This window comes from Myxocyprinus asiaticus, chromosome 23 (assembly GCF_019703515.2).
Source record: "Myxocyprinus asiaticus isolate MX2 ecotype Aquarium Trade chromosome 23, UBuf_Myxa_2, whole genome shotgun sequence".
In the NCBI taxonomy this organism is placed as follows: Eukaryota; Metazoa; Chordata; class Actinopteri; order Cypriniformes; family Catostomidae; genus Myxocyprinus; species Myxocyprinus asiaticus.
This window is the reverse complement of record NC_059366.1, coordinates 20,110,001-20,125,767: the sequence shown is the minus strand read 5'-3', so window position 1 is coordinate 20,125,767 and position 15,767 is coordinate 20,110,001. Positions and strand designations below refer to the sequence as shown.

Here is a 15,767-nt window from a genome sequence, read left to right as displayed (position 1 = left end):
TGGGCTCTGAGCCGCTCGGTGTTGCCCGAGATAGGAGTAATGAAGTTTTGGAGTCCGGAGATACAAAGGGCATTAACCTCATTAGCATGAAACCTTTTCTTCTAACTATTGTGGGACCCTTTCAGCCTTCTAATCCGTCTATTTCAAAGCTGGGTTTGTAATAAAGCTTTTAGGGTTTTTTGAAAGCTAATGGTATTCTCTGCAGATTTTTTTATTACCGTTATAGTCCAAAGACTGTTCAAAAAAATCCCCCTGTATAGTTGCCTATGTGTCTGTGTAGTCCTCTCCAAATGTCAATCTTTATCAAACTACGCGTAAAAGTTTTGGAGAAAACAAGAAAACGGTCAGGAGTGATCTTGGATCTACCTTGAGTCTTTCTTGTGATATCGGAATATTTTTTTTGATATAAATAATACCATAGAATATTTAAAATAAATAATTAGAATAAATAATACCATTTATTATTATTATTATTATTAAATTTATTTATTATTATTTTATGAAAGTTATTATTACGCACACATGCATTATTTTTTAAGTTTTCACATAAACATTTTAAATTCATATTTGAATTCTATAGCATGTAATTATAAAAAGAAAAAAAAAAATGAAATGGGAACGCTGGCTGTACATTCCGGCCGTGGCTGCAGACAAAATTTTAAACAAAGCTCTTATTTTGCGGCACATTGCAAACCTTCTCTTATCGCTTGTGAGAGGTAGTCAGATTGTGCTAAATTATGTCCAACCAGGCCCCCTTGGATCCACGGATTAACAGATTAAAGTGGACCACTGGGCAATGCACCCCCTTTCCCCCACATATTACTCGTATGATAATTGCCTAAACTGATTTGCACTTTCACAAAAGCTCGCAGGACTCTTTGTAGCTTGAACAGGCCAGACGCTCCTCTTCTATCCATGGAAATAAAACTGGTTAATGCCAGAGAGGCAAATGAGGCAAGAATAAAAAACCGCTTCTCTCAGGAAAAAAAATTATATGTTACATTTTAACGAGTCGCTTTCCCCAGTTACATAAATGAGTATATTCTCAGATTAAGTAGACAACTGGTGGAATATTCCATTCATAAAACAGTAATAATTATGATACATCGCCTGTTTGTCCTGATGGACAATGACACCAGGGGACCGTAAAGAAGACAACTGGCAGTGTGGTTGTATGACACAGAAATACTAAACCATCCTAAACCATTCACTAGTGGGCAAAAGTTTCATTTTGGCCTTTGTAAAACAAAAAGCCTGTAATTTTATTCTGAGCAACATATTGATAAAACTTTATTGACAAAATATTGACAATTACATACTTCTTGGAAGTATACTTTGTGTTAAAATTGTAGCAAACTTAACACAAACACAAAATTATTTACATTCTTGTAAAAGACGATTTAACATAAACATTAGCTTTAGTATCTCTATACATGGAATACGCTCAGTGCTTGAAGTTTTGCTGCCTAGGCGGCCGTCAATTCTTGCATTAATCCTTCGAGGCAACTATTTCAGGAGGGGCGAGTCCCGGTAATATATTCGCACCAAGATTACGGAGTCATGGTAAAGCTTCAATTTTAAGGAATGTCATGGACAATTTTATTATAATTACTATTGTCTGTGGTAAACTTGAATAAAGGTTTTTTTTTTTGTTGTTGTTGTTTTTGTTTTTTTGTTTTTTTTTTAAATCGGTATTACTTCTCAAAAACACTATAACGCAGCACTGCTAATTGATATTGTTTTCACAATCACTTTAACACGAGAATCATAAATTCAAAGACTGCACACTGTTGTAAAAAAAAAAAAAAAAAAAAAAAAAAGGGAAAGCACACATTTTTTTTTTTTTTTTTTTTCAGATTAAAAATAGAGTCAAAACAAAGTTACTTTGAAAAAGAAGGTCAAATTAATTAACCTACCAAAAATCCATTGCTCTACCATGCAATTCAAGTTTTACAAAAACAGTTGTGTATTTTGGTATCTTGAAGTGGAAGGTTCACGTCTTGGAAAAATAAAATTCGAGGAAAATCCCTCAGAAGCGCAAATGTCCTGTGCGCATTGTTGATAGTGGTGATGAGGTGGTGGCGTGGTGCGGGTAGTGTGGTGATGGTGGGGTGAAGGCTACCTGTCAATCACATTGCATTGGCAACGTGAAAAGTATTGACAGTTCCCTTGTGGTGGCAGCAGTGCCTCCAACAGGATCTCTCACCGTCAAGCTGCCGATCTCGAAGAATCAAAATGTGATGTTGTCTTTACCCTCTCCCTCTGTCAGTACACAGCATCCTTATCCGTGACATCCTTCAAGCCACGCCGCTGTCCCGGGTTCAAACAGTTCAAGTCTTTTAATCGTCTGAGGTGACGTCAATTTCCTCTGGGCTTCCTTGTTTTGTGGCCATTCTCCATCGGTTTATGTGATGAGTTCCTTTCTTTTTCTGTTGCGAGTCTGACCCTTCCTCCTCCAATTTCTGACGCTTAAACTTCGTCCTTCGATTCTGAAACCAAACTTTTACCTGTGAGGAGTAAAAGAGTAAAAGATCAGCGTAAAATACAATGAAACGAAAAATGGCTTTTCGTTTGCCTCTGAATAAAAACAATTAAACAAAGAGAGTTGGCCTAACAGAAGGTATCACTAACGGTCCTTAAGAATAACTAGGGCTAGACGGACAAAGAACTGGCAGGTATCTCAAAGTCAATCTAATCGCGAGCGCATTGGTCGACTTTCATTCAGCGCCTTGAGACTTGGTCAATTAAAACAACGCAAAGAAATTCAAACTATGAATTAAATGCATAGACAAGGTTGAATGTGCAGAAGAGATAAGGGAACGAAAGACAACGTGCTGTGGCTTGCTTGTTTAAGTGCACCTGACCTGTTTACGACAGACAGGTTGAATCAGAACCCCCACGCTCAACTTCACAATAAGACGTTACTGTTTTGGGGTGGAAAATGCATTCAGTGCAATATGAGCAGCATGTAAGTGTACATAATAGTGTAATACCAGTGTAACTTCACTGACAATGTCGCTTATTATCACGGATCAGTGTGCTAGCTGGCCTATTTACAATTCACCCCTCACGCAATATAAAAGCTTTTCTATTAGCACACATCGGTAATGTGCAGTCTTTAGTTTAATTCATCACCTTTATCATTCATATCATCCGTAAAGCTCACAGCAGACAACTTGGCAAGTGAGGCACATTTAATGTGCTTTCAGAGAGCTAATTGAAGCATTGAAGTGGCTCGCAGTCCATTTCTCCCTCTTGCTCTTCTGAAAGGCGCCGTTTAGAAAAGGCCCGGTGCTGTCACCGGGACAATAGGCTCCGACCGGGCCACTGAAAGATACGCGCAAAATACGATCTTAAATATGGTTAAGGAAATTCATAGAATCCGCCTCTTTCTTTTAAGTGTCCATTTAAACCGGTTAACTGGTTAATTGCCAAACATTTTCCACAAGAGCCCTCTAAAAACGGAGTCGTTCCACCTCACCAAAATCGGGGTGAATTTGAAATAACGCTTTTAGAACAATGCATGCAATTACCAAGAAAACCACATGCTTAACAGAACACAATTTGCAGGTATAATCAAATTATAATCAAATAGGAGCAACGTTTGCATACTGAACGAATTATATAGGCTATGTTTTATTTTCTAAAATATTTTCGATTACATTTAAGAATTGCCATATCAACAACACCCTTTTTTTTTTTTTTTTTTTACTATTGCCGACTGATTTTAGTAATTATTTAGGCCTTAATATAACCATAGCACATTGAAGCTAATTAGGGCAGGTAGACATGTTCTTACCTGAGTTTCTGTGAGGCTAAGGCTGTGAGCGAGCTGTTTTCGTTCCGCACCGACGACGTAATGATTTTTTTCGAAAGCATGTTCAAGCCGTAGTAGCTGTGAGGGTGAAAAAGCTGTCCGAATCCTTTTGGGCTTTCTTGCCAGTGCATTGTGCAATAGGAAGCTTTCAGGACTCGTTTCGTTTCCTGTAACGAAAGGGATATTAATTCAAATTAGCATTCATTCTCAGTTCAGTTGTTAGGCTACGTTCGTTATGTTCTATCGAAATATTTGCAGGCTATAGGGCCTAAAGTTTTAGAAAATGATATAGCATGCATCATCTTAGTAAACAATCAAATAATCGACCGATCTTCACGATCAGAATAATCTGGAATAATCTATTATTTTTATAATATGCTCTGGCACAAGTGGTAATAACGATAATAGCATTTTTTCCAGTACATAAACTTGTGTTGCAAGTTTAAATATAAGACATTAGTTAATTTATAGTAGCAGTATTATTACCCCGTACTTATCAATTAAATTCACGGGAAAATACGCAAGTCGGCTGTATTTATTTTAGCACTAAAGGTCAGTTCAATGGCCTTGAGTGTCTTGAGCAATGGCAAATAAAGGATTTCATTGAGTGTTTCGGTTATCAACATGAAGTCAAATTATTTTCCGTCTATCTGAAATTCATAAGTTTGACATTTTTATTTGTCGTAACAACATGTTTAATTTAGTAAGCTAATAGTTATTAGTAGGCTACTATATAGTATCACACTTAATTTGCATAATAACGTTTGTTAAAGAAAATAACAACATCATGGACCCAGTCATATGCACCTTCAGATAAAAGTACAAATTCTTATTTAGAAGAATGGAAATTAATCTTGAGTTCTCCTCATTAATTAATTTGTTGGTCTTAACATTTTTATTAATTTTATTTATTATTATTTTTATTTATTTATTTATTTTTGTCTAGTGATGTGTTTGTGTTATTTTAGTTCTAGTTTTTCATATTTCCAAACAAAAATCCATACCTTCTATCCCAGCAATTTTTTAAAACATCGATAATAGCCTGTCTTTATAAACAGTTTTAACGCTAAAATAATGAATATTGAATCCCTTTCCAAATAGTCACTTTTAATTAATAAAAATTAATTACGAAAATTCTGCAAATGTTTTAAAAATACTTTTGACCTTTAAAACCAACTTAGTTTAACAATGGAATAACGCCAGGTTTCCATCTTTACGTAATTTGTGGAAACCGTTGTATAAGGTCATTACTTCTAAATAATAATAATAATAATAATAATAATAATAATAATTTGGATATATCAAAATGATTAATTAATTTAAGCGTTTCTATTACTAGCAGAAAACTGACATTTTCGCTAATTATGAATGGAAAACCCAGTTTCACACGTCTGTCCTTGGGCCGTGTTGTCAATTATCTTTAGCCATTTTCTCCACACTGAACGTGGAGGGGGAAAAAATACAATATTGACGAATACATTACTTTGTAGTAACCTACCTTGAAATCTGTGTCCCAAGTATCTATATCTATGTATCAACCACGGATAAAAAGTTGAAGGGTCCCTTTGCTGGCTTGCGAAAAGAGGGTGCGGACTGTGCGAGGACGACAGTGGGTGAGCAGCCAGAGCATGAGGAGGAGGTACCGAATGGACTGGGACGGCGGAGTTTGGAGGATGTGAAACAGCCTCAGCGAACACCAAATCCGGGTTTGAGTAGACGCCCCTGCCGCTGGAATGAAAGCCGTTTAAAAATGGGTTCATCTGGCTTGAGTTTGCATAGCTGAGAGCCGCCGGTCGTATGGGCTCCTCGGATCTCGAAGCTGGCAAAGGATTATCCTTCGCTACCAAAGACTCAATGGTAAAACACCTCTTCGGTGTGGGTTGAAACATGGTTCACCAGTCAAGACTCCCCAGTTTAAGTGAAAATGGCACACGCGTTTGCACTAGAAAATACTCCACACCCAAGCCCAAAGTTTTGTCAGCAAGAGACAAGTTAGTGGCTGCTGAGGAAAGAGTCAAACAAATCTTTCAAAAGCACACAGAACGACACATCGTGATAGAGGTGGCCGACTTCTCCAGACAATCCATGAATGTGATCGGTTCCTCACCAGTTGTGCAAGCGATTTGTTAGTTCATGAGCCTAATTAGCTCTGGAGTCACATAAACAGTTTCCTATGAAGCCTGTAATGGCTTGGTGATTGGTCGCTGCAGCTCGCCTTAAGGTTGAGGGAAGAGTCTTTAAGTGCGTCAATACGAACGAGCACGGAGAGGCGGATTCAAGCAAAACGGAACGGATTCGCCCAGAACCAGAGCTGTGGAGCAATTTACATACGCAGCTGATCTCATTGAGAGACCCAAGGTACTTCAGTATGTATTTCTGTTCAACACAGGGCCGAAGAACGCTTTTACGCAATGTTAACGCTCCTCCGTCCTCAATAAGTGCTCGTTTAGGACAAATATGTAGAACTATAGCCCACATGCTGATATTGGCTACTTGAATACTTCAAAAGTATAAATCTGGACGGGTGTCGTTCAAACAGATCTCTATAATCAATGACATTTTGTCCCAAAAAGAAATCAGTAAAAATGACAATCTCAGTGCATATCACATTTTTTCTCTTTTTGAAGGTTCTACTCTGGCAGTCCAGTGGGCCCGTCTACCGCCCATCTCTGCTTTTGTCTCTCCGCGTTTTCATTTTCTCCGATGGGTTTGTGATTTGTTTAGGGATGGGAGACTCTATCTTCTCTATTGGCCAGGACCAGGAGACAAGGATGAGGCTTATTAGACACAGACAATATTTTCAGCTCTGTTTGTTTGTCGTATGACTACAAGAGTCTATTACCCTCTAACTACTCATTAAATTGCCTGAGCTCAATCCCATTACGGGTTCTGGTATGCACAGTTGTCAACGCGATCTCCTGCGTCCATTGCATAGTGTGAAGTAATTCAGTGATATATTTAACAACTTTTATTTTTACTTTGATATTTTCAAATCTCATACAGCAATAGGCTACACTTGTCTGTGATTTAGCACGCAGTTATTGTGTGCATATGAAGGTTGTTTCCTAATTTTATTAAAAATAATTAAAAAAAAAAAATCTGAGCATAATTTTCCCCCGTTTAGAAAAACATAACCATTCTTCAGAAATGTGTCCATGTAACTTACGTTTAGTGTTTTATGGCACGGCAGTGAAGGCACAGATGCACTGTGAGAATAAAATAAGTAGCCTATACAACACCCCACAGTTGTTTAAATGAGTGGATAATTGATCAGTTATTGCTTCAACGTATTACTACTACTGGTGGTATAAGTGGTCTGCACGATTCAGCATACTTGCGTTGCATTCTATAAAACAGGAATATTCAATACATTATTATTGCCTTTAGCTCGAGCAGAAAGTGAGTTTGTCTGGGGTTGTTTACTTTTTTATTATGTGTTATTTATAATTATTATAATTATTATATTGTTACAATTAAAGCCGACTGTTGCCTATTATTTTGATTGCGTCTAAATCTATAGCAAATAACACTGTGACCCTGACTGTCGGATTCAGCTGTAGCCTATTATATTATTATTAGCCTATTATTATTATTATTATTATTATTATCATCATCATCATAATCAGATTACCCTAACTCAAACATCCTAATTTCAGAAATGATCGATTTAATATTTGATCCGTACGAAATGTAGCCTATTTCTAGCATGTTGAGTCAAGGACACTTCTATTTTAATCTTGTCCGCTTTTCCATTCGGTAGTGTACACACACATACACACATACACACATCGAGGTAGGCAAGGCTATTTTATGTTCTACATTATAATTGCACTAATATTTGTGATCACGCTAAATATGTGTGATAGTGTACACTTTCGAATTCAAAACAGCTGCTATGTAGGTTACCCCACACTTTTTCTTTGACTTCCAAAAACCAGCAACATTTTCCCCCAAATAGGCTTAATGTTTCATTTTTAATTTGAACTCATTTTAATTGTAATTCTGATAATGTCTGTGTTGTTGATTGCTGTCGCGGCTATATCACGAATTATTGGTGAGAAACAGCTAAAGAAATTCAAATACTAATTTCTTACACTTGACCGACTTTTGTGGATTAGCAAGCCTATATAAAACATATTACAGAGGCTATTGAAATCACGTTAGGCGTTTTACGGTATGAATTAAGTTGTGCAGCATTCTAATGAAATCAATGGAATGAGCTGGGGTATAAAACAGATCTACTGCTCTTCGAAGGAGGTCAGAGTGCTCTTCGCTCTGCACTGAAGTGCAAGGATAGTGCGCCACCAATTGGTGCTTTTGCCAAACGCACTTTCCGCCCATTTTCGGCGTATACTATCGGTCGATGCAATGGTAAGCCATGGACATTGTTTCGCTTGTTTATAATACTAATGTAAATGTTTTAAGAAATTACTACTTTAATTTTTTCTACCGGGAAATCAGTGTCCAGATTCGGAGCACATTTTACGTTAGGCTAGTGAATGTTTGATAATACGCGACCCTAAGTCGACATAGAAAGCTTTCATTCATATTGCAAACCCATCTGCAGTTAGTGAGATTTCTATGACAACCGGCCACCCGTAGACACAGAATGACAAGCTCAAATCATGTCTTAGAAGAACAAATAATAGGCTAATAATAATAATAATAATAATAATAGGCTAATAATGAAGTCATCGTCATGTCGTGGTAAAGTTTCAACGCAGTCACAACTTTTTTATTTTCTAAAATATTTTCCATTGATCTTGAACTCTTTAGAGAGTTAAGGTCATATGCTACTTATTTTATTCTTTCAGTGCACTCTAATAATATGCTAAATAGCATAGGCCTAAGCGCAGGTTTATGTTACATGGACAAATTCAGATGAATAGTTCTCAGGGAAATGTTTTTTTTTTAAATTATTATTCTTATAATTTTTTTTATTTTTTATTATTATTATTAAAATGGTAAATATAATAGTCTACTTTATAGATAATAGAAAGCGTTAAAATGTGGCTGTGTCAGATAGATCTTTATATACAAATGTGTTCAGCTTTATTCGACAATTGTTTATTTCGTCCATCCTTCAATCATGTGTCGGACACTAAGAAGGATAATTATAGGCTATGGATTGTTTTTGAAAAGATGTTATGAAATGTAATTGATGCCCATGAACACATTTTTGCATTGCAATAAAAATGTCAGGCGAATTATGCTATATCGTTAAACTGCAGACTTGGCAATTATATTCAGTGTGCAAGGCCTATCAATTCCAACACAAATATATATATATATATATATATATATATATATATATATATATATATATATATATATATATATATATATATATATCATTCACAGCTGTACTTTTTATTCCATGCATATATGGTAATCAACTATTCCATAGATTTACACAGCGTCGATATAATGTATAGGAATATAGGAATTCTATTGGCCTTTCCATTGTGTAAGCTACTCAGAGACTTTTCTTTTGATCAAGAGTTGGATCTCTCAACTCCACTTGAAAATTAAGAAGTTAGGAAGTTATTTTGAGCGTCGACCACAAAATATTGGGCTCTTCGGATATTTAGCATTTTACTTGATGCTATAATTAATTGAGTTAAATACTGCTAAAGAAACAGCCTGTAACAAGTTTGTCTTGGATGTGACGAAAACATTCATGCAATTAATATAAATCCTGCCGTTGACTTGATCAAGTCACATGATCAATTTCAAATTTCAACATTAGTCTACATTAAAACATTCATACAATTAGCATGCTCTGTATGGATCACGTGAATTAACAATGAAATAATAATAATAAATTGGCCTAAATTAAGAATAGAACCAGAATTACTAAACTTGTTTTAGTCATTTTTCGTCCAAGAACGTCAAAGCCGACAGAAATGTTTAGTTAGTTTCATCTATCTTACTTTCTTTTTCCTTAAAAGACACGTGTGTGACATTGGCTACCTATTGTGCACCATAGAGCATACAGGTGAGTGCAACCACTTTATAAGCAGTCTGTTAGACCTTTAAAAATATTCTTCATGTTCGTTTTTTTTAAACATCTTAGTTTTGACACTTTTGTCTTTCGATTTGACTAGATTATTTATTTTATACTATATTTCTTTGCTTTTTTTGGGCATCATTATTCTAGTCGGAAGCGTTGTAACCATGAGGATAGGCCCATCTCTCCGTGATATTTTCGAAAGTCAAATGTATAGGGGAACGTATTTACTATATTCTTTCCAAATCGGAGTCCTCATGTTTTAGTTGACTTTTTGCACACACCGCATTAGAAATCGTTCTTATGCGCGGTGCCGGCGGTTGAATGGACAAGTGTTCATTTTTTATTTTTTTACGCGCAGACTAATAAACGACACTGGGTGGCAGATGCACTGATTAAATTATGAGGGCTGTGTAAAGGCAAACATACCAAATTCACTGGCCTCACCCCAGTTTACATACGGTGACCCGTGGTCAAACTTCACAAATGGGTCTTTGCAAATATACGGGTTTAATCTAGTTTGGGAGTTCATAACCTCTTTCGTGGGAATTTGGGGCTCCAATTGTGGGATTATAAGCCTTAATTGTGGATTTTCTAACAGAATGCAACAAAGACCTCGAACATAGTTTAAGATCCAAGTTGTTTCTTTCTTGTCTTTACTACGTACCGATATAATGCGAGCAAAAGTGCATCACCCTCACAGAGGATGAACCACAATCCAAGGAAACCGTTGTAAGAAACTAAGAACTCGCATTGATGAGGTTTATCGAGGATTACCTCCCATCAACTGTGCGTGTGGTCCTCTTGCCGCAATATATACCCAAGACCACCACAACGTAAATTTGACATTTTGTGTATAGTCTAAAACTTTCTTCAAAGGCAACAGTATCCTAATAGAGATGTTAGAGATAGGATTATACAAATGCTTTTTGTGTAGATGGTCTGACAAATGGAGGCCAGATTTGTATGGCAAAATCATACTAGAATCTTGAAAAATTGATTATTCACTAAATCTTAATCGGCCATCAACCAGGAGGACCAACAGCAGTGTATTAAAGCTATAGTTTTGTATTTTCAATTACAGCTTGCATGAATACAATATAGGGATCCAGTCAATTACTCTTGGTTGATTTATGAAGAGAGGTCTGGAGCTTCAGAAAAAGTGAGATTTAAGTGACCCCTAGTGGCCATTAAGAAACCACTGACAAGTCCTGGCATGAGGAAGACTGCTCAAACTGATTCTTGTCCCAAAAAGTAGTAACACCTTACAATAAGGTTCCATTTGTTAGCATTACTAAATACATTGGGTATCGTGAATTATTCATGAACAATATATATTTGACACCATTTATTAATCTTGGTTAATGTTAATTTATGAAAATACATTTTCATTGATAGTTCATAATGCATTAATGTTAGCGTATACAACTTTTAATGGAAAACTGTTTTACTAGAAGATGACAATAACATTAACTAAGATTGATAAGGGCTGAAAAAATACCGTTCATAGTTAGTTCATGTTAGCTAAAGTTATAAACTAACATTAAAAGGACTGTTCACCCAAAAATCATTATTAACTCACCCTCATGCCATCCAAGATGTGTATGACTTATTCCTGCTGAACACAAATTAAGATTTTTAGAAGAATATTTCAGGTCTGTAGGTCTTCACAATCTAAGTGGATGGGTACCAAAACTTAGAAGCTCCAGAAAGCACATAAAGGTAATCTATACAACTCCAGTGTTTTAATCCATATCTTTAGAAGCGATATGACAGGTGTGAGTAAGAAACATCAATATTTAAGTCCTTTTTTATTATAAATTCTCCTCCATGCTTAGTACGTGGCGATATGCACAAACGATTTGAATTGTCAAAAACAAAAGAATGTGAAGTTAGTAAAAATGAACTTAAATATTGATATATTTCTCACCCACACCCATCATACCACTTCTGAAGATATAGCCTATATTTAACCACTGGAGTCATATAAATTACTTTTGTTTCCTTTGTGATTTTTGGAGCTTCAAAATTTTGGTCACCATTCACTGGCATTGTATGTACTTACAGAGCTGAAATATTTTTCTAAAAATCTTTGTGTTCAGTAGAAGAGAGAAAGTCAAACACATCTGATATGGCATGAGGGTGTTAATGATGAGAATTTTCATTTTTGGGTGAACTATCCCTTTAAGGAATACAACCTTATCGTAAAGTGTCACCCGAAAAGTTTCATTTAGAACACAAAAACAAGTCTTCTGCTATATGAACATAACTGAAATTCCGGTCTGAGCAAACAACTTTATTAATAAAGGTTTTTCATATTTCTAGAAGGCATACAACCACAGGATAGGCAGCAACTACAGCATGGACACAGCTGTAGGGATAAACTGCTGATTTCATCTCAAATCCTCACCACAATACCTCTGAAGTAATGTCTGTAATAACGTATATGTTTTTGAACTTGATATCATATCTGCAACCAAAGAAAAATAAAACTACATAATTTTCTGAGACCATTTTTAATCGTCTAAGCATGCATAACAAAAAGGAATGAGCTACTTTTCAATGGAAGTTGAAGTTTTTAAAAAGAGATCATAAATATAAATTGCCATGTTTGAAAACCTGTTGCAAGTTTTGTGAATCTATGGTAAAGCTTTATGCATTCCATGTGAATGTAAGCAGCGACCTTGCAACTCTTGTTGATTAGAGAACACATCAAGGCTTAGTACGACATCAAGCAAAAATTTGATGCTTTAGCGGCGGACAGTGGTCCAGCCATCATCATCGGTCTCATTCTTGGTCCGGCGCTGGTTTTCCTTATCTTTGTCAGAGCGCCAGGAGCTCTTCTCACCCCCCTCACGGTCCCGGTCACGTGGTCTGGGAGGAGCGTCTCTTTCATCCTTGCGCTCATCCCGTCGGTCATCACCACGGCGCCAAGAACCACCTGTGAGTTAGAAAATAAAACGTAAGGTGCACTCAGTAAGTTTTTAATTTTCAACCCTTCTTTAACCCAGTGGTCTTGGACTTCATACTATATCCTATCTGCGTGTATGCATGAAGAGTTGGTTGGTCTATTGTTTTGTTACGTTTCATCTATTTTTTCCCCCCAATCTCATAAAACACTTAAATAAATTGACATACTTTGATTCAATATAAAAAAAAAAAAATTCAGACAGTGGTGGTTCCTACTGGTGTGCATGCCTGCCACAAGCTCTCTCCCAGTATTTGCGGCAGCATGGCTTGGATACATTTTGGTTCATGGTGGCTGTGGTCATGTGGTCATGGTCAGCACTTGAGTTTGCTGGTTTTTAGATGTACCTTTAGATGCTTACGTATTATAAAGCTCCTTTAAGCACTGGAAAAGCACTCAATACTTTAAACATTATTGTTACTATTAGTAACTCTGTACACTCTGATCATGTGATATCAACAAGGTGGCAACCCATTCATATTTTTTCCACATTTGTTTGTTTGTATGTGATTTAAAGTTATGCCAGCTTCCATGGCTATTTTCATGGTGAAAAACAAGTGAAAATCCAATAAAAGGTATGGGTGATTAAAAACATATAAGGTTTTAAAGACCTTTTTTCGCTAAAAACTTTTTTTTCTCTTTAAATTTGTCATTAGAACTATTAATTTCTGTGTTAAACTTTTTTAATGAGGAACAGTACACCTTTAAAGCTGTGTAGTTTCTGCAGCCCTAGTGCCATTGAATGGAATTGCAAAAATAAACATTGTTTTCAAACAGAGTTCCAAATATGCCCATCTACCTATCTGCCCCTGATAGATAGTCCTGCCCCAAACTCAAGCCATAGGTTGTCAATGTTGTTGTGTCGTGCTAAAACAGAGGAATTTTTATAGCACTTAATTTTTTTGAAAAAATGAACCTACAAATGGCTTACTTGTAGTTGTCCCTGTATATTAAGCAGCGACAAGACAAATCCTTTTAACACAGAAAAAGTTACACACTTCAGCTTTAAAGTAGGGCTGAACGATTTGGACAAAAAAAAATCGAACTGCATTTATGTTGAAAAATACTGCGATTGGAACTATGATATAATAAACATAAAAAAAAAAAAGGAAAAAAAACATTAAATATTGTTCTAAAAAAAGGAGTTCACACTTGAGTCCCCTTAAAAAGAACCAAACTATATATACTGTATATAAAATAGTGAAATAAAGTGAATTGCATTCATATTGTACCCATCTGTGTACCTTTTTTGTCCACTGTGAAAGGGTCTCAGCCCACTTTTCATAATTTTTTGAAACCCAGACAACTTGGATGTTATTTTATTGTAATATAATAGTTAATAATAATAATAATAATAATAATAATCATTTGTTGTTAAGAAATATATTATCATCATATAATAATTTATTATTACACAATAGCAATGTGTTTTTGTAATAATTTCTTGCATGTGGCATTGATGACAAGTCCAGTTAAACCCTCAAACCTTCATTTTGGCAGAAGCTTTTATTTTGCCGGAATACTGAAGGAAGAGTTTCTTTTGTAGACAAGTTCACAACAGCCTGTTGATGCAGTAAAATCTCCCCTTCTGTCCTCAAAAACCAGATGTCATTCACTTATTTTAGATTTGTATATTAACTTGTAGAGGCCAAACACGTGGAATTATGCAAACGTAAAATTTGTGAATGCAGAGCGCTATAAATAACACGCTCAGTGCACAGAACCAAACTCAGAGCACATCTGTCACTCAGGAGACCAGGTAGAATTTGTGTGTATTGAGCAAAGAACAACTCTGAAAACACTGAAACACTGTATGATCAGGAGACTCGAGCGTGCTCAGAGTATGTGTAATACTCTGACCCCGTTTACATGCACTTCAGAAAGCACTACACACTACAGAACAGGTTTGCGCACATCATTGTGGGCATCACGTTCTGAACTATTTATTTAATTCAATCGCAGCCCTTGTCATATTGAGATTTTTATTTTATTTTGATTACTCTTTCAGCCCAACTTTAAAGATGCGTCAGGTGAATTTAACCCTTTCGCACGAGTTTCTCATGTACTGACAGATCCCCCAGTGTATGTTCTTTAACGCGTGCTGTAATTAAAAAAAAAAAAAGTCACCGTACACTTCACAGCAGATTCACTGGAGGACAGATTATATATTATCAAACATGTAATGTGGTTTTAAGATGTGTATAATGATTGATTATGATAGATAAGATGCGATCACAAATGCTATTGCCAGGTATGCATGTCATCATATTGTTTACACTGCAATGCAGCATGGGATTCTGAGTTCGTCATAGAAGCACAGAAGGTTCAAAAAACCTAGTTCTTCCACTTTCCAAGCACTGGAAGTGGTGAGAATGAGTGACGACAGAATGAGAGATGGCTCAAGTGAACTAATTAGTTTATATATTCTTTGATTGACATCAGAAAACAGCGCTGCAAAGCTGCATCAAAACAGCCAGCTACGACGGTAACGGCTTTATACTGTTTTGTGATTATCTGAATGTTTTTAACATAAGAAATAAAGATATTGTGATGTTGAAAAGACTATCTGAGCAGCTGATTCATTACGACAACCGCTTCAGTTTCTGTCTGCTGCAGCGAGATCACACCGGTTTGATCGTACATGTAAAAGGGTTAAGGATCACATAACTCTGACCTTCATCATGGTCTTTGAGAGGTCCTCTGTGGTCATGGTCATCTCTGCGGTCTTTAATGTCACGACGGTCACGGCGTTCCTCACGATCAAAGTCTTCACGACGAGAATCTCGCCAACTGCTGGTCTCCTCAGCACCGCCTCTTCTCCATCCACCCCCCTCTTCCCTGTACATGCATATACATTCACATCTTTTAACAATTGCCAGCAGGCTGAGCCCAGGAAATAAGTAGATTTTAAGGTCCTGCAAAAGCTGACAGTGAATCTGTTTATAAGGGTACATAATACATTTTCCAGTCTA

General features: G+C 36.3%; 2 protein-coding genes across 4 annotated transcripts in view; both read right to left on the bottom strand.

Moving 5' to 3' along the window:
• Positions 1–521: 521 nt before the first annotated feature.
• LOC127413599 (homeobox protein EMX2) lies at positions 522–5,985 on the bottom strand. Of its 2 annotated transcripts, XM_051650860.1 has the most exons (3): positions 5,316–5,985; positions 3,800–3,984; positions 522–2,507 (listed from the first exon to the last, which is right to left on the bottom strand). In XM_051650860.1, exons 1-3 carry the CDS (start codon positions 5,704–5,706, stop codon positions 2,340–2,342), a joined length of 744 nt encoding a protein of 247 aa, XP_051506820.1. In that variant the 5' UTR covers positions 5,707–5,985; the 3' UTR covers positions 522–2,339. The 2 variants fall into 2 exon arrangements, with proteins under 2 accessions (XP_051506820.1, XP_051506821.1); XM_051650861.1 differs by lacking the exon at positions 3,800–3,984 and having other exon boundaries at positions 2,338–2,507.
• Positions 5,986–12,108: 6,123 nt separating this feature from the next.
• LOC127413590 (eukaryotic translation initiation factor 3 subunit A-like) overlaps positions 12,109–15,767 on the bottom strand; it is a 30,831-nt gene continuing 27,172 nt past the window's right edge. For both annotated transcript variants that reach the window (XM_051650845.1, XM_051650846.1), the window contains exons 21-22: positions 15,470–15,633; positions 12,109–12,768 (exon numbers count right to left, since the gene is read on the bottom strand). In XM_051650845.1, coding sequence (XP_051506805.1) covers positions 12,578–12,768; positions 15,470–15,633 — 355 coding nt within the window. In that variant the 3' untranslated portion in view covers positions 12,109–12,577. The remainder of the gene's footprint in view (positions 12,769–15,469; positions 15,634–15,767) is intronic.